We start from the raw sequence: 24,312 nt of genomic DNA, 5'->3' as shown, positions 1-24,312 counted from the left end.
CTTCTTTTTGCTCTCACTTTATCTGAGTTATGCACTTTAAACTTAGTGTTTCTTTCCATCTTCAAGTAAAGAAAGCAGAAAGGTACTTTCAATGGCTGTCCCTTTTGATTTGGCAATACCAATACGTGGATGAATGTGGGACATACTTTCCTTCTTCGACATTAGTTGATGGAGGACTTTTGGTGAAGCCTTGCAGATTAACTCTCATTTAATATTATCGAAGGGTTTTTATGATTTTACGTGATCAAATGAGCTCCACATAATTTCTTTTTTTTGGTTTTCCTTTGTCTTCGATCCTGGGTCATTGTCACAGAATTAATGGAAAGGAGGTGACTTCTTCCCCATTTTTTATTTCCCTTAAAAAGAAATGGTTGGTTTTACTGATTTCAATGCTTGGAATGGCAATGGATGGATAGGGAGCTAGTTCTCTCTCTTCATCATAGTCTCCATGAAACATTTTCATTTCTGTCTCCGTCCTTTTAACAGTGATTACTTAAACAAATAAACAACGACTGCGAATCTTTACTTCCACTATATGAATTCATTATTTTTAAATATCCATCCGATCAGTTATAAATAAATCTCTTGAAAATTTAAAACCAGATTAATTTTATATGATTAGTTATAGACTTTCACACTAGGTGATCAGAATCATCTTGTTTCTTAATTAAAAAAAATTATATATTAACAAAATATTAATTAGAGTGATAAATGATTTTAATTCTATAAAAGTGAAAACATAAATTTAATTTCGCAAAATATATTTTTCTGACATCCGAGGATTACAGCTCGTTCTTATATACATATATTCATTCCCTTGTGAATGTCAATTTTTATGGAGTGCCCAAAAAGGAGTTATTCTAGGTGAGATTTTTGTTATTCCAATATCCAAGCACTAATTCCTAAAGCTTGAAAAGGCAAGGATCAAAAAAAAATAGGTACAGTGTTAGTTTAGTAATTTAGCGACATGGACTTTATACGATGAACAGGCAGGGTCAAGGTTAGTTGATAGGTGCTGGGTGGTGAGTGGTGCAGTGGTTACAGCTGGATGCGATGGACGAGTCACTATCCGAGTCGGGGCCCAAGTCCACGAAGAAAGTGAGTGACATGTCATTGCTGACCTCACCATCCCTTAATGCCCTGCCCTTTATTGCACTCAGAAGGAAATTTTTAATTTTCCTTTCTTTTCTTTACTTGATTAATATCGTTAACGTGAGGTGAGGGCAACGTCTCTCAGCTCAAGCTTTGTCCATAAACAAGTAATCCGACAGATGACTTGGGATGATATTGATTTATTTTTTCTTAATTAGTCTCGAATTTGAACTTTTAAATACGAAGTTCTTTTAAATATTTAATAGAAAAATGATTTTTGTCCTCTATAAATTTATTCAGTGTAAATCGAGATGAATAAGGTGAGGTCAACGAGTGTTTAATGTTAAATGATTTAACATTAAAAAAAAAAAGATTAACTTATTTAAACCGGATTTATAACTCTATTTGTGGACGAAACCAATAAAAATATAAAATTTTGTTAAAATGAATATTTTTTTAATACACCAAAAAAAATGATAAAATAAAAATAAACAAGTATTTTCCATAAAAGAGGAAAGAGGAAAAATGATTGCATTGATAAAGATAAAGCAGTTTGCTGTTGAAACGTTCCCCCAACTGTTATTGAATTTCTTTGCGAGCCCAATTAAGGATTGTGAAACCCAAGTTTTATTTTGAACGAGTCTTCTTCAGTGTTAAGCCCAATTCACCCAAACATAGACCTTAATTGGGCCAATGTAAAATCATCGGATATCTATTTGTAAGAGCCATAATGAACTTTTCTTTTTTTTTTTTTTTTTTTTTTTTTTTTTTTTTTTTTTTTTTTTTTTTTTTGAGGATGTTCTACTAAAAATAATTTATAAAGCTGTTGTTTCCCTAAAAAGTTTATTTAAGATTAAAACTTTACTATATTTTCCTTGAAATAAAAAATATTTCCAGAACATTTCAAAAATAATAATGTCCACAATTTTTGATAAAGACCATTTTCACCTTATGCTATGCTATAAATCGGATAAAAATCATTATGATTTCTCGTATATTGAAATAACAAATATTTATAAAATGGAGGGAGTTTTAATGATCAAAATGTTATATATAACTACCCACTCACAGTAATAGTAATTAATATTAATAATATGCTTGTTTAGTTTATTTTTTCACTTATTTCAAATTATAATTTTATTTTTTTTAAAAAGCTAATTTTTACAGCTTTTTATTTTATCCCCGATCTGACGTGGTTTTTTAAATAAATATACTTCAATAATTATATTGTCATTACCATAAATCAAAGGTTAAAATAAATAAATAATATATCAGTCTTTATAGATTATGAAAAAAAAAAATGCAAGGATATTAAAAAAAAATAGAAAGAAAATTATGATTGTATTGACTACATTTCCTAAAAATGTAAGAATATAATAGAAAAAATCGAAGAAAAATGATTTATCAATACCTGCTTTTCTATTTCAAAAAAATATAATAAACAAGGGTTTTTTTTTTTTTCCAAAAATGTATAATAAATAGGAATAAAATTACAATTTTAATTATTTTCCTATAATTTCCCTTCCATGCTCTCCGCCCAATTCAAACACAGTATCAAGACATTCAAATTCAAACATAAGATCCTCTGAAAAAAACGAGAGTAAAACATCTAGTAAAGGACAAAAAAGGAGCCAAAATGGGAAAAACATCAAACTGTGAGTAACGTCCATGTATTTAGGTTTCCCTCTCAGTTCAGAAATTTGAATTTGCATAAAACCAATCAATTACTACTGTTCAAAACATGAAATTTATTTTTCGTCCCAATTTCCAATGGATGAGTTAGCGTTCCAAAGAAAGAAAGAAAATTGAATACAGGAATCCCAGCAATCACGCTTTCATCCTCCTCTCTTCTCTCCATGGAAGAAGCGGAGGATCAGCTCTGCTTTGCCTCCTGCTCGGCTGACTTCGCTCCCCCTCCCTCTGTAGTTTCTCTTTCCCCATTCTCTTCCGTCCCCTCCCCATCTTCTCGCCGGCTTTCCAGTCACTTCACTCCTAGCCGTCCAGTCCCATCTGCTCGAAAGCTAGCTTGGCTGTCTCTCCAGGGACGGCTTGTTAATGCGGAGGAAGCTAGTTCAGCTGAAGCCATTGGGGGTGGCCTCAGCCGAGAGCAAACTATAGCTTGGGAACTGTTTAGCCCCGTTCAAAGGTTCCTCATCGTAGCCGTGATAGGCGTCGCTGTTGCGGAGTCTAAAAAGAATAGGATCATTTTGCGGCTTTCAAAATCTGTCGAGCTTAGGGTCAGTGATTATACTTTGATTTGATAAAATGGTTTTGGGTGTATTTCAATTTTCAGTTCTGGTTTGATAGTTTGCCTTTGATTCAATTGTTTTGGGTTCAGAATTGATTTGATGTTCTGTTGGACATTTCCCCTTTTAACGCTGCATTATTTATGATACGTTAGTTCATAATAGTTTTGTTATGACGGGTTTTTCTTGTTTTAATCTCCGTATCTTTCTTCCCTTATATTATGATTTTGATGATTCTGCTTATAAGTTCTTAGCTGAATTAATATCTCTGCTATTATATGACTGAATATAGACTTGCTGCATGATTTTGCGTAATGGACAACGTAAATAAATTGTCTAATCTTCATCAACGGAAGTTGAATTAGACTTTCTTTAATGCTAATTTTATGACTGAATTTTCTCATCAGTTACAAGAATTATATCACCTAGAATTTAATGTCTAATATTTTTCTTAACTTCACATGCCCTCTTGTCTTATTCTACTTATAGTCTTTTGTTTGAGAGGGAGCAAAATGTAAAACATTCAGAACTTATATAGATGCTTTCATATAACTCTCCTTTGCATTCTGTTTTCAGGATCAGGTGCTATCGGGAATGCAGCAGAAGCTAGATGATCTATGCGAGCAGCTGAATAGCATTAAGAACCATTCAAGGGCTGAGGCTAATACATTATTAAACGAGAATGTAGAATCATTATCTAGTAATGTTTTTGGTTGTGCTAGAATTAAATTTGTTGACTGCGGTTGTTGGCATTGTGATCATCACCAAAACCTCTTTGCTGGTTTAATGGTGAGGTTCATACTATGTGAATTTTAAGTTGGGGTCATCTTTTTGAGTTTTAGCATTGATAAGCTTAGAGTTCGTCTCATGATATAATATGCTTATCAAGTGCTAAAATTTCTTTCCCCCTTTTATTATATTGCATCAGGACAACTCTGTTGAGAAACTATCTCAAGGGGATGAGGTGTTCGAGTATAAAGTGCCTTTAGTCAATGGAGCAGACCAAGAAGAGCGCCGCATGTCAGATTTGTCAGATTGGGCTTCAAGTGTTACTTCCTCGGCAGATATCCAGGTGACAAAAAGTGCAGCTGCACACATTTACCTTTTATAGTTTTTTTGTTTGTTACATAATTTACACATCATGAGGTAACAATCAAAACTGAACTTGCTTTAGAGGACTTGAATTAGCATATATCAGTTCGATATAGACGTCCAGTGAATTGCATACTACATAAGTTGAGGATGCCACAGTAGATTTTGAGATAAAGCTATTAGTCTCTTCTGAGCCATGTTCTCCAACTCGAGGTGTCTAAGCATTGCACCAGATGTGTGAAAAATTGCTTGTGACCTTAAATTGGAGAACAAGACCTTGGGACATCCTGCATTTAAATATATGCGTCTTCTTGAACCTGTTATAATAGATGAATGTGTTGCCAGAAAAATTAACGTGTTAATATCTCTTGTATGTTCTTAGAATTGCTTGCTTAATAGATTATGATCACTTTTCGTTGTTGTGCATTCTTACAGCTTCATGGTTTATTCTATCTCATCCATTAGCACAGTATACTGGAAACTGATTTTATGACTTGATTGCTAAATGCTCATTTTGGATTTTTGAGCAATGAATAGGAACTGCTGAAAATATACAACAATGTTCACTTTTGTATAAAGTTTGAAGTTTTTTTTGTACTCATGTGGTGTGTCTATTTGCAGATGAACTCATCTTCAGTAGACCTAGATATCTCCAATCTCAAGAGAGAGAATGAAGAGAAGGATGCCACCATAAAGGAGCTTAGTAGTATTCTTCAGTCAACTAATATGGCAGGTTCAAAGGTATTGCCATTACAGTTACTTTCCCTTTGCAATTTATACTACCAAAATTTTCAATCTGATATTTGTGAATACGTTTTCGTTGATAATAGAGAACTGCAGAGCTGGAGGATATTATACGCAGGAAGAACACTATCATTACAAAACTTAAGAAGGACATAATGGTATTGGAACAAAAGGTAAGTCGGTGAAATTTCTTCTTAGCAAAGAGTGGCATACTTCAAATGTGATTTATTGTCGTAATGCATGTCATACAAATCATAACTGGCTTTTCTCACAGGAAATGAGTCATGAAGTGTGCAAATGCTTTTCTTCTTAGAAACAGAAGCAAGTGGTTTGAAATTTTATGTTTGAATTGAATACTATTAAAAGTGATGGCACATATGTCATTCATAATAATTCATGAATGTGTATGCATCTGATTTACATGTGTTATAATTGGCTGCAAATAGTATCTCTGAGGTTTCTGTTCACAATTGCTTGAACTCATGATTCCTGAAATCTATTACAGTTGGTTCACTTTACGAGAATTCGGAGACCATCTTCCTCTCCACCTATCTCACACAGTTGGCATTTTCCTCTTATGATGGAAAACATAGTTTATGATATGGACAGTAGTACCAGCCCTTCATCTTCTGATTCCGATTCATCTCCTGTAAACAGACCAAAAACAACCGATACTAAAAATCAGTTTACCCCTGTTCAGGTTTGTAACAATATTCCTCTCTTTTCTGAATCATATTAACTCTTATTTGACAAACAAGAAGCTCATGTCTTACAAATTCAGGAGACACCTCTTCAAAGTAGTGACTCTGCCCCAGCAACAAAGGGGAAATCAACATCTGCAACAGCATCAAGTTCTTTGGCAAAATTAACTGAACAACACATGGAATCGAGATCAGCTACTCCTCTCAAAGAAATATCTACAAATCAGAAGTTCAGATCACTTTCTTCTTTGAGGCTAAAACAGTTGTCAGCTAATGGAGAATTTAAGAAGATTAGAAGGCGAAGCCAAACTGCATGTAGTGATGCAGCTCCAAAGAAGAGATGGATGTAGTAAGTAATCCACAGTTCTGGAAGTGTAATATTAAATTACATCATTAGAACAAAATTTCCTTTTAAATCCCATGACCCAGTTGCAAGTCTAGTAAAAGGTCATCTTCAGAGCTAACTATTATTGAATTTTACTGAGATTCAAATTGCATCAGGAATTTTTGAAAAGGGCTTCAGGTCAAAACTTTATGATGGTTTGAAAATTTGACTTGCTAGCTAAGCTTGGAACCTGTCTTCCTTGGGTGACTGACCATTGAATTTCTCATTGTAAATCTGCATCCAACAGTCAATCCACATAAATCGCCATCACATCCCTATGCTTCAGGGCAAATGAGATAATTTCTGCTTGTTGATTGATTTGGTTTCTGTATATGCTGACTGATTAATATTGATCTAAATTCCAAAGCATAGCTGTTCTCCTTCTTATGTTATTATTGCTGCTTGTTTTTGTAGGTTTATGTGGTACACATGTATGTAGAGATTATATATACGTAAATCTGGCATTTTGGGGATGAACAACTATTGCCTTTCGCAAACTGAGGTAAAGGCAATTTCATCTAGGTTGAATATTCACCTCCCTGTTATATCATATTTGTGTAGTTAAATTAATGTAATTGCTGAACTACATTACTATAGTTTTCATTAGATTCTCATAGACTCGGTGATCATAGTTTATTTGTGATTTCTGTTTCTTTGAATTGGCGGTGGTTGGCTTTTTCTGAATTGATCAGACCTAAGGTATAGTAGTTAGTACACAATCTGGTATTAGATATGGAAATGATTAAACATAATCACCACCCACCATTGATCTTTGAATTGTGGTATCAATTTCATGATTGAAAATATTACTACAGTGAGAAATGAGATCACATGAAGGAGCATACACACTTGACATTGCTATGGTTATAGATAAGTGAACCCTTGAGTTGATTCAGCCTCTCAGCTTCTCTTTCACTGGAACAATATGAACAAACTCTTTCAGACCTAACTTCAGTTGACTCTCCCACTTTCAGCAGCCTTTTCTTTCTTCTTATTTTCAATTTTCAAATTATTGGAATAGGCCAAGTTGGTTGGTATCTGCACTGCACCAAAAGGTATTATACATATATTTTTTAATTGACATGAGTTAAAGTTCTTTCATTTTCAGTAATTTTTTTTTCACACTTGATTCAAACTTGGGCTTCAAATGAAATTATCGAATTTTATTCTTTTTTATTTTCCAAAATTTCCTTTTCTTTTAGTTAGTATTAATTGTAATATACAAAAATAATGATTTAGTAAAAAATATAGTTTCATAAATTTTCAAAGTATCTTTGCTCAGTCTTCCTGATTTTCAAATGGAATCAAGTCATATATTTTCCTGCGTGTGGTCTCAGTCAAAACAGGTAATGATATTAGTAAAAGGAGTTGCGCTTTATATTATTGAATGAATATTCGTTGTTAGCCTAGCCGCGTTTTACGAAACTTCAGTTTTAGTATTAATTGGTCAATTACGGTAACCGAACTAAAATAAAAAATCAAATAATTTTATGTATTCAAATTAATTGATAATTAAATTTCTAAAATAATTATATAATTATGATTAAAATGATTTTATTTTTTTGGTTTGGATCCAAGGATTGCTCCCTTGTATAGAACTTTTTATGTTTTACACATTGTTTGGAGGAAGTAAAATAATGATGTAAAATGATATTATTTATTTTACCTTTTTATTTTACACTCATTGTTTGGATCGATGTAAAATAATTTTATTATTATTATTACAAATGAGTAATAACTTGGATTACGTAGCGTTGCGTACATCTAGGACCATGGACTCGCAGGTTTTATTAGGTTGTATGTGTGCGCACGTCATAATCCTGTCATTGATTTTCTCCTCCCACGTCATATCTAAAGCCACGCAGAAATGACGCGCGTGCTTTCACTCGAGAAACCCCACAGTCATGTGTCTCCTAGTAGCTGGGCCTGTTCTTAATTCTTTGGTCAGTAGCGTGTGGGATCTCAATCCTCCATTTAGTCAACCGTTTTCCATAGAAACTTCCATGTATTATGACTTTTATCATTCTCTTATTGGAGAGAAAGGTGGGAAGTTCCAAATAAAATTAAACTCTCCTAATACAGATCAAATAATTTTTTTTTATTCATTTAAATGTCCTTGAGCCAAAAGAATACTATAGTGAAATTAAATTTTAAAATTTATTTAGATAAAGTAGTAATTTCAATAAAATCTCAGGAATTTTATAATAATTTACCTTTTTTTTTTTTAATTTATTTGTACCACCTCGGTAATGGTAATCTTTCTATAAGCAGATGGTGAATTACTAGTTACTGCTAATAAAAAAAAGATTAAACCCCCACATAAAGGTTACAAAGATGGTTGTGTATAGCATCTTTTTCCCTCCCGTTTGCATGCCAAATTAGAATTTTCTTATTATGTGATGTACAAGGTCCCGATCTAAATACTTCATATAAATATGTCTATAGTTACCTCCAAAAAAATCAACAAAATTCCAAAACCCATCTCAAGTTTTTTATTTTGACTTTTATGTATCTTCTCTGTCTTCTCCTTGCTTTCTCATACCTTAAACTCTCCGTCAGAACAATCTTTCTGATACCCGATAAGCTTAAGATTAACGAGAATCAACAACCATGAGCTTATGAAAACTAGACCAAAATGACCATGGACCGAACTTCACCCCCCGAAACCCCAAATAGAGACCCAAAATCTGTTATAGTCCTTTCTATCGACTGTCTTAAAGGTAGTTCCAAAGCCGATGAATGGACCGGAGACATGCTCCAAACCGGCGACATAGTTGAAGAAATCAGGATCGGCTCCGCTTCTTCTTCAGGATCAAGATCGTCTCAGTCGTTTAAAGCTCCGTTTAAAAATGGAAAGAGTGGGGTCCAGAAGATTCTTCATGGCTCGTTTAAGAATAAAGAGACTTCGATTCTCGTCCGAATCAGGCGAGGCCGAGACGAGTTCGCTGAGTTGCAAGCTTGTATCGTTCCTGAATCGGGGTCTAAAAGGCAATACATTTTGAGGTCTATTGCGGATCCGAATTATACTGTTGGATTCTCTGATCGGTCCGAGGCGGATTGCTTCGAGTTGCAAGGTGAATTTTCATTTTCTTTTGCTTTTGTTTTTACGATTTCTGTGATTTCGGAACTTTTTTTTTTTCTTTTTTTTGACTTTGACTTGGGATTCTATGCTAGTTGTTGGATTCTCATCCGCTGAATTCTGGACACGTGTTATGTTTTTATGTTAAATTTTTTGTTGAATTTTATGTTAAAAAAACCGGATAAAAGAGCCTCCAAATGAAGTATTGAATAGGATGACAGGCACCTATCGACAGATGATCCAATTTTTCTCAGGGAAAAAAAAAAAAAAAAAAACAAAAAATAGGGTTTGAACATTGAATTCGAACCCACCAAAGCTAGAATGATTTGTGAAAAGGTCATATAAAAGCTAAAGTGAGATTCGTAAATTGGAATTTCCTCTTGGCCCACTAGCACCAGGCATGTTGGATGAGTTGGTATTCGGCCCTGGTGTATTGTTAAATGTCTTTTTCAATCTAAATGCACATCCTTGTTTCTTCATTGTCAGCAGCTAATTGCGTGATTATCATGTCTTACTTTTAGATTAATTGACTTTGGTAATCTTGGCATTATAAATTGCATTTTGTGGTAGTTGAACTATTTTGTTCACACTCCTTTTGGTGCTTCAAATTTTGATTCTTCTTTATCTTTCACACTGTAAATTTTAAATTTTGGAATTTGCCTTGTAACTTCATTTGGAACTTAATCCAGTTGACACTTTTCTTGTCCGTTGCGATTTTTTTACTTAATCTTGCAAAACAATAAAATTGATTGAATTTTGCAGCTTCAAGAAGCTCCAGAATAGTCACTGCATTATCCAGTGCTACGCTTCAAGATGGATATGTCTCGTATCCATGGACGAGGAGGATGCAGGAGGTTCTGCCTGTTACTAATTCAAGCTGCTTTCTTTCTATACTTCTCCTTCCTAAAGTCTCTGATCGAGTTGCTTCTCGGTATAATGACTTGGATGACACTCTTGCCAGGGCAAATACCTGGCTGTATGCGTCTCAGGCTTCTGGGGTCCCGATTGTTTTCATGAATATTCAGACGGAGTCTCTGCTTACAAAGGTAACAATCTCTGCCTCAGTTAAATTAGATTACTTTATGTGCTTAAAGCATAGGGTACGTGTGAGACAGGAGAACTTCGTGATCCTTTGTTCATCTCACCAATGAAGCGGAAATAAACATGGTTATACATTTCTGACTTTCATGGGTTTAAAAAAAAAAAAAAAGAGGAAAAAAAGCTACTTCCGAGTTGGGTACTCTGCTTTAATGTAATTGTTTAAACTTGTATTTGTGTTATTACATTTGCACGCAAACTTACAAATCCTCAAGTTCCTTTTTTTTGTTTTCTTTTTAAACTATAGAAATGTTTATGTGGTTTCTATTTTGGCACAGATATCTGGAGAGACAGCCTCTTCTACGGTGAATGCCGGGTCATTATCTGATTTGTCTAATCTAGCACATGCAAGCTTGTATGGCTTCGAGGATTACCATGGAGTTGACATTGGCGTTGTTAGAGCAGTCCGTCTTTGGTATGCACCTCTGTGTGGAGAGTTTGCAATAGAGATGAAAATAAAAGAGGATGATTCAAAGCTAGGGTTTGCCATTAGTCGCACAGAAGAGGTATCTTATATAGTCTGGGCTTTTTTTTCTCTGTTTTTCTTTACAGGTTTATATAACTCCTTTAATGAACACAATTGCTTAATTAATTTTCTTATGTTCCTGCAGGGGTTTATCTATATTTCATCAGTCATTGAAGGTAATGAAAATACACCCTCAACAAGGTCAGGTCTCAACAATCTATACAGAGAGGCAACAAATAAATCAAGACTGCTAGTTGTCTCAAGAGTATCAAACCAGAGGGTCCTTCCTTGGATGGTATCTTCAACAGGAGCAGTAAGATGCTTCGACACGGTTTCCCTCAGCCAAAAACTGTCGCTGCATCGGCATGCCAAGGTGCCTATCCTCATTCATGTCTTCTTATGGGACCGATCATTGGCTTCAATTAGTACAGCCAATGCTAGGCTTAGGTCTGTCTCCCCTCCTGTCATGTCATTTCCACCTGAAATTCAATTGGCACACCCTCCCAACGAGAATCAAATAATGCCTCTGCCACCTGAAGTTCCAAATGAGGAAGAAGTGATTAGGGATCAGCCAGAGATTAGACTTGAGCGAGACACAGCCGGAGAAGCCTCCTTCAGATTCCATGATTTTTCACTTCCGAACAACTGGGTTTGACTATTCTTTCAATTTTTCTCCTTGTCAGTTGATCTTTGTATAGGTTACCACGGAAGTTTATAGTTGATTCATTCAGATAGCTTAAATCAGAAAATTAGGAATAAGATCCTAGAATTATTCATACCCTTCTTACGTGGGGTTTGTGTATATGCCAAACGAATGTCTACTTGTGCCTATTACCTGTTATAAATACTTGAATGGGTTGGCAATTTCAATTTTGTTAATTCAATAATTTTGAATCTAAGTTTGTTAATTTTAGAATGTTGTTTTGTTCTCCTACTATTATTTCGTATTTTGTTAAACGTGCTCCTATTGAAAAGCAAAACGACACCGTTGTTAGATTTCATAGCAGATCGAAATTGGAACGCTAGATAACTTTCGCCTCCAAACGAAAAGGAAAATTTCAAATTCCCGCTTAAGAGATAAATCCCATTGGCTATTCCTCTTCGCACAAGGATTGCGATCCGCGTGAACTTTTCATAATGATTTCTCACCGTGGATAAGTTCGAAATCCAACGGCTAAAGTTAACGCAAACAAAACTACGGAGAAAAGCACCGCAGTTGCCCGTTTGTTTCCCTCTAGTATTCTACCATAAATAGCCATCAAAATCTTGTTCCTCATCAAGTTTCCCTCTCAAAATCATCCATTTTCTTGTAAAACAAACACACTGCGTTTCAATTTCTTATTCGTCGATGGCTCGCACCAAGCAAACAGCAAGGAAATCAACAGGAGGGAAGGCTCCGCGGAAGCAGCTGGCTACAAAAGCTGCTCGGAAATCTGCTCCGGCGACGGGAGGAGTAAAGAAACCTCACCGTTTCAGGCCAGGGACAGTGGCACTGAGAGAGATCAGGAAGTATCAAAAGAGTACTGAGCTTTTGATTCGAAAGCTTCCGTTTCAGAGGCTGGTGAGAGAAATCGCTCAGGATTTTAAAACCGATCTTAGGTTCCAAAGCAGTGCTGTTGCTGCGCTTCAAGAAGCTGCCGAGGCATACTTGGTGGGGCTTTTCGAGGATACCAATCTCTGTGCTATTCATGCCAAGAGAGTTACCATTATGCCTAAGGATATTCAATTAGCTCGCAGGATTAGGGGTGAAAGGGCATAAATTTTCTTTCTTTGGTCTATTAGTATTACCTCTATTTCTAATTTTCCCTCTAAATCTTTATCTAGTGCTAATTTCTTTGTATTTTTGGTACTGGTTGCTTGTAGTTGCTTATGTAAATTTACAGAGATTCAATTTAAATTTTGAATTTTGCTCACGCAAATTTATAATTTTCCCTCCAAATCTTTTATCTAGGGCTAATTTCTTTTCGTTTCTTTTGTTGAACTATTTTTCGATGCATTATATTTGCGGGATTGCATATTTCTGTGTTTGCTTCAGTTCAGAAAGTTGTAGATTGAAATGATTGTAAAGGGCATGGCGTTTAAATTATCACTGTGGTTTTATCACCAAGTCGTTTAGACAGGATGTCTAAGTTACGCAAAGCATCAAATTTCAATCCCCTACCGATTACCTTTGGTTCTGTCGCCGGGTCCTTCAACTCCGGTAAAATGTTAGGATTTGAGCGAATTCATTAACAATTATACATCTCAAATTTGTCCATCTCTTTAATTTCAAATTGCATAATATTATCATGAGTTGTATATTTAAATAAAAATGTAAGATTTAAGAAATCTGTAGACAATAATATCAAACAATAAAAAATTGATTTTGAGCTATTTTTATTTTTTTTATTTAACGTGATATAAATTTTAATAAAAATCGTGGATTTTACATTTTCTCAATAAGTAACCTTGAAAATTTGACTCAGAAATTAAATGGGAATTTATTGCCAGGCCCCCACGTAGGCGTCAGCAACCCGCGCAAATTAGCATCACAGCCAATGGCGGGAAATCGGATAAAGAAAAAAAGATAGCAGTGGGTTTTCTTTTTGGCCTATGTCCTCAATAATTCCTAGTGATTGTATTGCACGAAGATTTTTTTGGCGAAGATGAAGAAATACCTGATTCCCCTTAAACCCTCCCCTGAATCCCCTAAACCTGTTCTGAGGTAAACCGAACTCAAATTTCTTTGTTTCTTAGACCTCAATTTGTAATTCAAGATGCGTTCCTAATTTTTTTGTCTCTCGGAATTGAAAAGCCATGGATGGAAGAGGAGCCTAATTGAATTGAAAGGGAGGTTTGAGCCTAAGTACCGCCACCATCTTGCTGCCTTACTTATGCAATCCTACTCCGAGGTCCCTCCATTTTCGTTAAATTTTCCGTCTTGCTTTTTCAGTAATTACATTGCTGATTCTCTTCCGAGCTGAAACTTCTTGTTTTTTTTTTTTTTTTTTTTTTTTTTTTTTTTTCGTTTTGATATATTTTTTTTGCTTGATACGAATAGGTTGGGGCATTTCCACATTTTTATCACGTAGACGGAGTTCCTTGTCAAACTCATGTATGCAATATTACAATTCAATGTGATTTGCTGTTTGCTTTTGTTGGCTGACTTTTGTTCTTATGTCTTTTATTAATATTGAAGCCTTATTAGTTTGTTTGATGTCACGTGATTATTTAACATAATGTTGCACAGATGCATTGGATCGATAGTGTTGCTAATGCGGATTCCCCAGTTCCAATTACAAGGTCCACGCTTCCTCTCCACCTTGATCATTTTCCTGTTGACAATTCTTATGAATATAAGCCTTGTCGTTTATTATGTATCTTTTGCTTTTCTATACTAGCCATTTGAATAACCTTTTGCTGGGTGTGTGTGTGTGTCTCTGCTGCTCAAATCTTTCTCATGTGTTGCATTTTCTTGAAAAATGTGATGTTTCTACTATCTCTTGATTATTGGAACTTAATTCTAATGCTTCATTCAGTTTGTCAATTGCTATTCCAGTGATAGTTTTTATGAAGTTCCATTTATTCAACCTTAGTTAATATTAAAGAGATATCTTATTATGATCTTCGCAGGCAAGGTATCTCTGCCATGGAATTTGACACTAAGGTGAATGCTTTTGTCACTATTTGCTAGTTAAAATATTGGATTCTCAAACATATTATTTTCCCCTCTATATCAAGCCTCTCTCCATATTAATTTTCATCAGTATGGACATGTTGGGCCTGCTTGTTTTTGTGGATTTGGTTTGAGAACCTTGTTCTTTATGCATTCCACGCTTTTTTACCTTCCTGTTACTTTCTCATCTTGTGGTTGTTGGATGAAATATGAAGATGGGGTCTCTGTTTCATTATTGTGGATTGGTAGTCAATGGGGTCATGCCTGAAACCTTTTAAATTGGTTTGCACATATTTTGTAATTTGAAAAATTTTTCCAGACTGTCTATATTGGGGAGAAAGAGAAGAACAAGATAAAATAAAAACAAATAGCTAGAAATTTAATAAAATATGAGTATTTGGTTGGAAGTTGAAAAATATTATGATATCGGATTATGTTTCCTCGATCGATTTTTGGGCTTGTCCGAGCAAGGTACTCGTCTCTCTTCTGTCACAAGTGTGTGCACACTCAAAGATTGTTGTGTATTCTGTCCTCCTAAGAACCGATATCAGTTAGTGTGATAAGATGAAAGTACAAATAAGTCCAAATTGTTGCTTTCATAATTGCCATTCTTTTTTTAACCTTTCATTTCTGTTATCCTTCTTCCCTATTTTTAACATTTGTAGATACATGTCCAGGGAGTTTACTTAGTGTCTGTGACAAAATCGGGGTGCTTAACAGTTCATGACTTTGAAACTCTTTATAGCCATACTAATGGCTCATTGCCAAGTAAGTTTCCCTTTCAGTCTGCAAGGAAATTTTCAATTGTCTGGTCCATGTATAATAGTCACCATGGGATCTTGTGGTTCTGGCCATTATAACAAATATGATGATTAAATATATCTATCACAGGCCACCAGCTCTTCTTACTCAAGACAGTTATCTCTCTTAGTTGTTTTTGTACATAGTATAATTTTTTCAGTGGCTGCAACGTTTCTGCTTCCTTTTCCTAGTAGGCTCAAAAGAAGATGAAAGCAAACATGTAATGCACCTTTCTTTGCATCGGCAACTTGATGTTGTCCGTTGGAATCTTGCTCACCAAGATGAGGTTTGGAAGCATTTACTTGTCCGATTGGTGTTATTCATTTTAGCAATCATAGATGAAAGTATATTGCTTAATATTGTACTAGAAATCTAACCTTCCCAACACTTGATGTTCCAATTTCTAGGTTGCCTGCTCATCTATGAAAAGAAATGAAGTACTCATTTATGACATTGGTTATATCTCATCTGAACCAGTTGAAGTAAGTAGATTTCATTCTACATTTTATCTAACAGAAATTTGAAATTCTTTTGTACCAAAATTTGTTTCAATGGATCTACAGTTCCACTACTTTCAATTTTAAAGGGCATAAGTGGATCCCTCTTCTGCAAATATTTGAAAATGCCACTTAGGAAACTTGGTTGTAGGATTGGTAATTGGTTGGGCCTGAGACATTTGTGTTATTTGAGAATCACAGTTATCATAAAAGAAAGAACAGAATTTGCGTATGATGGGCCCCGCACTGAATTACTTTACTATTCACCTTTTTCTTTGCTTTGATATTGTTTGCTGAAGTTCTGGTGATAAATAGTTTTGAATGTCCAAGAAATGAATTTTGTTTGTTGTGGATGCAGGTTTTAAGAACTAAGTGTACTGTCACGGTTCATGGGTCTGAAGTTCATAAAGGTCCAACTGATATAGCTTTTACAATAATTGACAAATCAAGGTTGGTGAAACAATAGCTTTTGGTGTGATAATTTCCCATTCTTTTCCCAAACTTGAGTGCTGGGATGCTGATTACTGGCAAGCAAGTAATATATATCAATTTATAATTAAGGTCATACAATATGATGTCTATGGTAGGATGAATGCTTAATATGAATACTCCAAATATTATTGTACTAGTCTTGTTCTTTGACCTTGTTTATCCCATCCTTAACATCTCTTGTCTTTTAGGTTTGTATCAGTCTTCTTTTAGCTCATTTTCCCTCTGTGATGATAGGTTAATTGCTTCTGACACACATGGTGTAGTTAATATATGGGATAGAAGAATGGGTGTTCTTCCATGTCTTGAGCTTACAACTAATTCCCGCAGCACGATCAACAGCATTCAAATGAACGCGGAAAATCAGGTAATTACTCGTGGAGAACAGTTACTGATTTATTGTGAAGTTATAAGCTTTGCAAGAGGTGAATATTTATGTAGCTCTATATATTCTCATAGCAATATTTGTGGAAATGCCATTTGTCTTAGAGCAGCAACTAAATTTGGGAATTTGGGAGGTTTAATATTATCTACGATCCACAATTTAGTTTTAATATTTGTTCCATTGAATTTGTTTTATTTTATAAGCATAAGTTGGAAAATGTTTATTCTCTTATATGGTAGATTCTCTAAAAGTGAAAATAATTCTCATTATTTGTAAATTTTGTTGATCTACGTTCTGAAGGAGCTTAAATAAAAATGAGTTATTTTGACGCAGATGGTTTTTGGGGCTGGCAGGCATGGAATTGTTTATGCATGGGATCTTCGTGGTGGAAGAGCATCCACTGCCTTCCAAAGTCATAAAGAGGTACTTTTTTGAATTCTTGTTATTTATGGCATGGTACAAGAACTGGACTTGCAAGTGGACAGGAAGCAGCTTTCAAACAGTAGTAGTCAATACTCAAAACTAACTACGATGTTATCATGATTTTAAGTTTTACTGGCTAGCCACACTTAGGCACAAACAAATGTTTATCACAGTAGTTTCTATTGAAGCAAGCAGCACTAACAACTTTCTATATCAATATTTGCCCATTCAGTAGAACATATATGATATATATATAAATTATTTGTGGTAATTGATAGAACAAGTGCATCAACGTTTTCCTTTTATCTGCAATACTCTGAATTTTGCATAAACAGGTGTGCCATCCACCAGTGACATGTTGGAAGCTAGCATCAATGTTAGAGAAAATTGCGATGTTGAAGGTAAGTAAAATATTTTTTGTTGCCATTTTAATATTATCACTGCTCAAAGGTCAATCTTGCCTTAGTTAATCCTCTTAATGACACAGGCTCAATCAGCTATTACCCCCAAGGAAGTGCACTCCATTGATTTTGATCCATCTTGCCCATATCAGTTGGCATTTCATCTTGATGATGGTTGGTAGGTCAGGAAATGAACACATTTACTGTTTTTGTCATGTTTCTAGGTGTCAAATTATTGTGGCAGTCACCTATCTAATCTTGCTGACTTTCATTGCTAATATTTGCAGTATTATCTATTTATCTAGACTATATTTCATTACTGGATAAAAGCTTAATATTTTACTTATTTCCTTAACTATTCTTTTTAGTTTACTTCTTCCTTTTTTAGTTTTTGGGGGCGTGGTAGGTGGGAGGGTGGGAATGTGGAGGATTTATTTTGTTTTATTTTTTTGAAAGCCACATATTATAGTGACTTGGCAAATATCAGAAATCATGGTCAAAGCTTGCTGTCGTGGCATTTTCTATCTCATATTTGCTAGGTTGTTTTATTTCTTATTCTGTTTGAATGGGAATGAAGTTGAAAGCCAATTAATTGAACGTAGCCATATAGGAAGAAAAGGCTGAATGCATGATAACTATGAGCTCAACTAATAATCAGAGTCTTGACCATGTCAACTGGAAGATGTGCTTTGTCAACAGAATGAGCACTAAATAGAACAGATTCTTATGACGGGTTCTAGTAAGACTTGAGAGAAGAAATTTTAGAAGCAAATTTCAATACTTTTGATGCATCAAAGAGTTACTGCTCTCGTTCAAATGAATAAGCTTGTATGCAAACAATATGGTTGAATTATTATAATCTTATTCTGAACTTTCAGATCTTCAAGTAATGCAGGTCGGGTGTCTTGGATATTTATAATTTTAAAGTTACACATGTTCATTGCCCTCCTCCAGCTTGGTTGTAAGTAAATTTTGTTCATCCTATGTTGCAATATATTGTAATTGGTAACCAAATTGTATTCCCTAATTGTTAAATTACTTTGATGCTTTGGATTGAGCAGGAATGATTCCAACATTTCAGCTGATCTTTTATACTTGAGAAAACCATCATGGCTGCCAACATATTCGGTATGAATCCTGTACCCAATCTCTTTTATTCACCCACTTAAATTTGGTTTGAAGCCAACTGGGGCTTGACTATGTTTGGTTCTCGTGTAATTTGGGTGGAATGTGATGTATTCCAATGCAGGTGTATGTGGTTGGATCATCATCTGCCAACGGCATCCATCTTTTAGATTTCTATCCTGACCCTAGTTCTCCCTGCCATGTAGACAACAGGTAAAATATCTATTCATGTAAATCTGGTCCATCAATGGCTGAATTTTGGTTAATGACCTGATTTTTCCTTTGCTGGTCAGACAAGAATTGTCATCCTTTCTAATCAGTTATTCATAAATATGTAAAATACATTTATTGTGTTTCCAAAGATTCCATCAAATCAATTCCTTCAATACGTGTGACCTTATCATTTTTCTTGGAAAGTTATTATCTCTTTGTACAGTCGCCTTAAAGGTGCTTCATAAAGTGGTATCTATTCTATGTCTACCCTAAAAAGAAGATTCATGTCAGTTTTTTATTATCCTACCAACTCCCCCTCCCTAAAAAAGAAAGAAAAGCTTTCTTGTCTGTGCTCATTTTGTTTATTTGGATTTCATTTTCAGATCATTTACTGATTAGTTGTAACTGTTGTTATTTCAGTGAGGATGTAGAGAAGCATTCTGGAACAAACAACAAAAATAAACAAAATAAGTTTGTTCCATTATCTGAAGCTGTTACTGCATGCGCTGCACATCCCATGAATGGAGCCATCATTGCTGGAACTAAGGTTTGTGGTTTTGGATGATCTAATTATGTACCTTTCTGAGATCTTTCTGTAGTTGTGTCTTTACATCTGCATTATAGATTTTGTTAGTTTGCGATTTTCGATGACTTGAGGTTCACAAGTGATGAAAAATAGCACCTTTATTTGGTTGCTTGACAATTTAAGCATAACCCGTAAGCACTTATCTCATATTAATGTTTCATTGCTTGACCTGCAACTTGCACAATCATTGACATCATAACTATTAATCTCAGCCTTTTTCAATGTATCATTATCTTCCCATTGTACTTCAAAATATGGATGCTGAGTTTTTGAATAATGATTGATTTCAGCATTCGTCTTTACTGGTTGTGTCCCAACAAAAGCAGTCGCTAAGAAGCTAAATCAGAACGTGAGGAGTCGCACAAAGATCAAAATTCAACTGCCGATCATTTATGTTACGCCATTCTGATTCTGTCAGACACCGGATGCAGAAGAAACGCATAAAATGCTCATTATAAGCTGCAGAGCAGCACACCCTTTAACGCATGTATCTTCTCATTTCAAAGACGCCATCTCTTGTGCTGTAATGTTGAATGAACAGATGAATTTTAGTGCCTTGCCAATTGTATATGGTTTTTAGTTTACCTAAAATAACATGCTATTAGCTTTCAATTGCTATTTCATTTAACAATTTGGACAAATACATCAAGGAGCCAGAACATCAAACCCAATTAGGTATTAGATTTGAAAACAATTTACAACCACGAAATCTGAATATTTATAACCTAACCAATCATCAAATAGAACCATAAATGTAACCAAGGCAATACAGTATTCTAGTGAGATGGACTGTTCTATGCCCTTTCACCCCTAATCCTCCTTGCAAGCTGGATGTCTTTAGGCATAATGGTGACCCTCTTAGCATGAATAGCGCAGAGATTTGTGTCCTCAAAGAGACCGACAAGGTATGCTTCTGCAGCCTCTTGAAGAGCCGCAACTGCGCTGCTTTGGAACCTTAGATCCGTTTTGAAATCCTGAGCAATTTCTCTAACCAACCTCTGGAAAGGAAGCTTACGGATCAAGAGCTCAGTACTCTTCTGATACTTCCTGATTTCTCTCAATGCGACCGTCCCAGGTCTGAAACGGTGAGGTTTCTTCACTCCCCCAGTTGCCGGAGCTGACTTCCTGGCTGCCTTAGTTGCCAGCTGCTTGCGTGGCGCCTTTCCTCCGGTTGATTTCCTCGCTGTTTGCTTGGTGCGAGCCATAGCAGTTGATCGAAAAGTGAGTATTTGTTTCTTGAGAAAATATGCAATATCAAACTGATTCTGTGAGCGATGGCGATGAGATTTAGTGTTCCGGATATCATTTATAGCGGTTAGTTTCGGAACTTTTGTGCGAGTGAATGGCTTTTTGGAGCGTTGATCGGTAATATTATGGACGGTTAGGATGGCTATCCGCGTGCTCTTTGAATCGACCAATAGGATTTTTTGTTTAGTAAGCGGGAATTTGAAAAGTTCTCAGATGGGGTGTCTGGACCGTGGATGTAACAGTAATCGACGGTTGAAGTTTCATTAGAAAGGAGACAGGATTGAGACTTGAGATCCTCTCGCCGTCTTTTTAATATAATATAAACATAAAAGGCGGCAATATTTAACCTTTTTGGCTGACAGGCTTTCAAAATTTGCAAACTGCGTGAGCCGTTCAACTTGACCCTTTCTCAGGCCCATTTTGATCTTGTATGGGCCATAGGGACCTGTCTTGATCCATTTCTCTTGGATAATTTTCTGAGATTAAAAAAGAAGAAGGGAAAGTCCATGCATTGGGCTTACACTTGGGGCCTGGGGGCATCTAAGAAATGGGGTTGGTAATTTCACCTGTCCCGACCTGGATAGACGATGTGAAATGAAAGTGAAGATATTCTTTTTCTCGATGTAATTGGAAATAAAATAAAATTTTCGAAATAAAAATTAACCTTTTAAATTTATTCATTTAAATATCACAGAATTAATTTTATAATTACATCAATTTTAATGATCATTTAAAATAAATTGCATTAAATTATTTAAAAAATAAATTTTTATAGTTTAGATATTCTTTAGGAGAGGAAGTGCTTAATTCACGGGTCATGAATCCTACCATATGAGGATAAGCTTTTTTATTTTTTATTTTTTCCCCCTTGTATCCCAGTTTGAACGACATTGACAAGAAATTCATAAATACTAACTCAATTATTTCATTCATAAAAAACAAAAATAAAAATAGATTACAACAATCAGCAATAGCAGAAGAAAATGTTATAAAGTCAGTATCAAAATAATTAATGAGAGGTACCCACGACACAAACTTATAGCTACATGTTTTTCTCTTCCCCATTCCCCAGCATGCCAACTTATGTTTTGCTTATATATTATTTATTTATTTATTTATTAGGTTCAATCAATCACCAATGCACATAAAAAATAACCTCTCTAATCGTATTTAACATTCAAAAAATAGCCAAATTTCTTCATTTTAACTTAAATTTAAAAAAATATATAACTATTACATACACCAGAGAAGAGAATATGGAGTTTAAGAAACATCCAAGAGATTGGAGTATTGTTATGATCCTCATTCCTCAATATTAGCAATTTTCAAGGAATATATTATTTTATGAAACAAGACAAACTATGAGCACATATGTTGGTGACTGTGTTCTGGAAATTGGAGATGTTGCAGGGCTAAAAACATATGGCTTCTAACCTAATTTTATACATATGTTTTCTTTTTTTTTTGTCTGAAACTGTATTTCATTTTTCACAACAAATTAGATTCCCAACTACCACCACCTTACTGCTGAATTTTATTATACATTTTTCTTGTTTTAGCGTTGTACTAAATTATTGTCTATTTAAGCAAATTTAAATATTCGTTAGTAAGTGACGTAGTAAAATTATTATCAACAGAATAAGCTAAAATAGACTGCATTTAGAGGCATATTTTATGTTAATCAATTTGCGGGTTGCACTCTCGTGATAATATAAAGAATGTCAATTAAAATATAGAGGCAACACTTTCAGGTTTTGGCTCATTTGGCAACACATATCGAGCATGTGAGAAGAACTATCTCCACTAAACACACTTACAAAAAGAAGTGAAGAGTTTTAACTGTGATTAAGTCCTGAACTAGATCAGGCGGTTCCTGATAATAGAGTTCGGATACCAGTAGTTTATACCATGAAAAATATATAGAGGGCAGCCAACAAATGACTTGGCATTTGTGCAAGAGATAGGGATTAAGAGAGCATATTCAGTAAGACAATTACCAAGGATAAAAAGAAGCCTACATAGCTACATATACATATATATGAATATGGTAAAGTATTAATATGTAATAATAAATTAATATGGTGATTTATAGTAATAATGATTAATTAAACTTATAGGAAATTGGAATCAAACTTCTAACCAAATGGAACAAAGAAAAGAGGACAAAAAGCCAAAACACGATACTGAGGAAGAGCCAGAAAGAATGGCTTAGCTTTCTACTTTCTCTTCAAATGTAAAATTTTCACTTGCATAATAAAACTGGCAAAAAGAATAAAGTAACCAAAATTGATGGAGAATGTACATTTTGTGGTCACCTCATAATGAAAAAGATATAGGCATGCTTGCTTCTTCATGGCTTCTATTGTATCTTTTCCTCTATTAGTTGCTGTTTGTATTCTTTGTCAGTCCAAAGAAAGAGACATTGCAATCCCTATCTCTCTTGTTTCTTTCAGACAAGGCTGTAACTGAAAATGAAAGCTTAGATAGAAATAATGAAGCACACTCTATTAATTACTTACCATTATCTTCACATTATATAATAAAGCTTCAATCATGCAGATTTATTTAATTATAGATTTCTTTTTGAAATGTTAATTAATTGCTAATTAACTATAGATTTGGCTTATTTGTAAGTAACCCTAAACATCATTTTATAGATATGATTGCTTATAAGCCTTTTAAGTATGGAAGTGATAATGGGATACAGAAGAAAATAGACTGGGGTGAGGTGGTTTTGATCATTACAAGTGCTTCCACCAGATTTTTTATATATAAATGAATTTTCATTTTATAATTATAATTTGTACCTTAAACTTTACAGCCATGCTCTAGCTTTGGTAGTGATACCCATCATGTGCCTAGACATATATATATATACACACACATGTATATCTTACTCAGCAATGGGACAAATGGGTACTTCCTATACTATCATGAGAGCATGTATTGGGTCCATATATATGTGGTTCTCACATGCTATGTAATTGGTTTGGTGGCACTGATATCTTTGATTTCTATTTTTTTTTTTTTTTTTGAGTTTTCTTACAAAATAAAAAAGAAAACCTCTAAATTTAAATCTCTTATTGAAATATTAATAAATTACTATTTTTTTTTTCCCTTTCAAAAAAAAAAATTACTATTTTTTTATTTATTTATAGGAGACTCAATATACAAAATTAACAGTGATCAATTTGATATTTCACTCTCCAATATTTCTACAGAACTTGAGAAAATCACCTAAACCTAAGCAGCTAATTAATTAAAGATTTGAACTTACACTTTGGTTTCAAGATTAGAATTTAGAACCTCATACTAACTTTCCCAACAAAACAAAAGACTTTTCAAAATTTTAACTTTCCAATGTTCCAATCATAATTACATGTCTGCTTTGACCTTTTAATCATCAAATCAGATAGTAAGACCTAATTTTGATGTTTGGTTAGAAATGTTTCTTTTCACTTTTCATGTCTCAGCTATACATGTACAGTGATGAGCATATGAAGGAAGTTAAGAGCCCGGTGGCTACTAGCTGTATAAAGAGTTTTTGCATGAGAATTAAAAAAAAATTATTTCTTTTTAATTATAA

General features: G+C 34.5%; 5 protein-coding genes across 8 annotated transcripts; 4 read left to right on the top strand and 1 right to left on the bottom strand.

Annotated features, from left to right (window-relative positions):
• The first annotated feature begins 2,716 nt into the window (after positions 1 to 2,716).
• LOC105650470 (inactive rhomboid protein) lies at positions 2,717 to 6,919 on the top strand. The gene is made up of 8 exons (XM_012237381.4): positions 2,717 to 3,329; positions 3,915 to 4,127; positions 4,267 to 4,410; positions 5,052 to 5,171; positions 5,261 to 5,347; positions 5,680 to 5,874; positions 5,956 to 6,224; positions 6,675 to 6,919. Coding segments are annotated over exons 1-8 (1,410 nt in total). The 5' UTR covers positions 2,717 to 2,948; the 3' UTR covers positions 6,676 to 6,919.
• Positions 6,920 to 8,576: 1,657 nt separating this feature from the next.
• On the top strand, positions 8,577 to 11,819 carry LOC105650471 (uncharacterized). The gene is made up of 4 exons (XM_012237382.4): positions 8,577 to 9,334; positions 10,102 to 10,385; positions 10,716 to 10,943; positions 11,049 to 11,819. Exons 1-4 carry the CDS (start codon positions 8,896 to 8,898, stop codon positions 11,556 to 11,558), a joined length of 1,461 nt encoding a protein of 486 aa, XP_012092772.1. The 5' UTR covers positions 8,577 to 8,895; the 3' UTR covers positions 11,559 to 11,819.
• Positions 11,820 to 12,163: 344 nt separating this feature from the next.
• Positions 12,164 to 12,829, top strand: LOC105650472 (histone H3.2). The gene has a single exon (XM_012237383.4). The coding sequence runs from the start codon at positions 12,252 to 12,254 to the stop codon at positions 12,660 to 12,662; it is 411 nt and encodes a 136-aa protein (XP_012092773.1). The 5' UTR covers positions 12,164 to 12,251; the 3' UTR covers positions 12,663 to 12,829.
• Positions 12,830 to 13,422: 593 nt separating this feature from the next.
• LOC105650473 (Transducin/WD40 repeat-like superfamily protein) lies at positions 13,423 to 20,090 on the top strand. Of its 4 annotated transcripts, none has more exons than XM_037640876.2 (18): positions 13,423 to 13,607; positions 13,698 to 13,794; positions 13,944 to 13,997; positions 14,133 to 14,185; positions 14,516 to 14,549; positions 15,224 to 15,326; positions 15,554 to 15,645; positions 15,767 to 15,841; positions 16,215 to 16,306; positions 16,583 to 16,712; positions 17,064 to 17,153; positions 17,489 to 17,554; positions 17,641 to 17,732; positions 18,450 to 18,515; positions 18,616 to 18,682; positions 18,804 to 18,892; positions 19,313 to 19,439; positions 19,769 to 20,090. In XM_037640876.2, exons 1-18 carry the CDS (start codon positions 13,549 to 13,551, stop codon positions 19,817 to 19,819), a joined length of 1,437 nt encoding a protein of 478 aa, XP_037496804.1. In that variant the 5' UTR covers positions 13,423 to 13,548; the 3' UTR covers positions 19,820 to 20,090. The 4 variants fall into 4 exon arrangements, with proteins under 4 accessions (XP_037496804.1, XP_037496803.1, XP_012092774.1 ...); XM_037640875.2 differs by having other exon boundaries at positions 15,551 to 15,645; XM_012237384.4 differs by having other exon boundaries at positions 13,425 to 13,607; positions 15,236 to 15,326.
• LOC105650474 (histone H3.2) lies at positions 20,080 to 20,778 on the bottom strand. The gene has a single exon (XM_012237385.4). It carries the CDS (start codon positions 20,681 to 20,683, stop codon positions 20,273 to 20,275), a length of 411 nt encoding a protein of 136 aa, XP_012092775.1. The 5' UTR covers positions 20,684 to 20,778; the 3' UTR covers positions 20,080 to 20,272.
• Between the last annotated feature and the right edge of the window lie 3,534 nt (positions 20,779 to 24,312).

The sequence above is a fragment of the Jatropha curcas genome, chromosome 10 (assembly GCF_041381405.1).
Source record: "Jatropha curcas cultivar XTBG-Jc1 chromosome 10, XTBG_Jcur_1.0, whole genome shotgun sequence".
Lineage (NCBI taxonomy): Eukaryota > Viridiplantae > Streptophyta > Magnoliopsida > Malpighiales > Euphorbiaceae > Jatropha > Jatropha curcas.
Note: the sequence above shows the minus strand (reverse complement) of the source record. Positions and strands in the feature narration are given on the sequence as shown.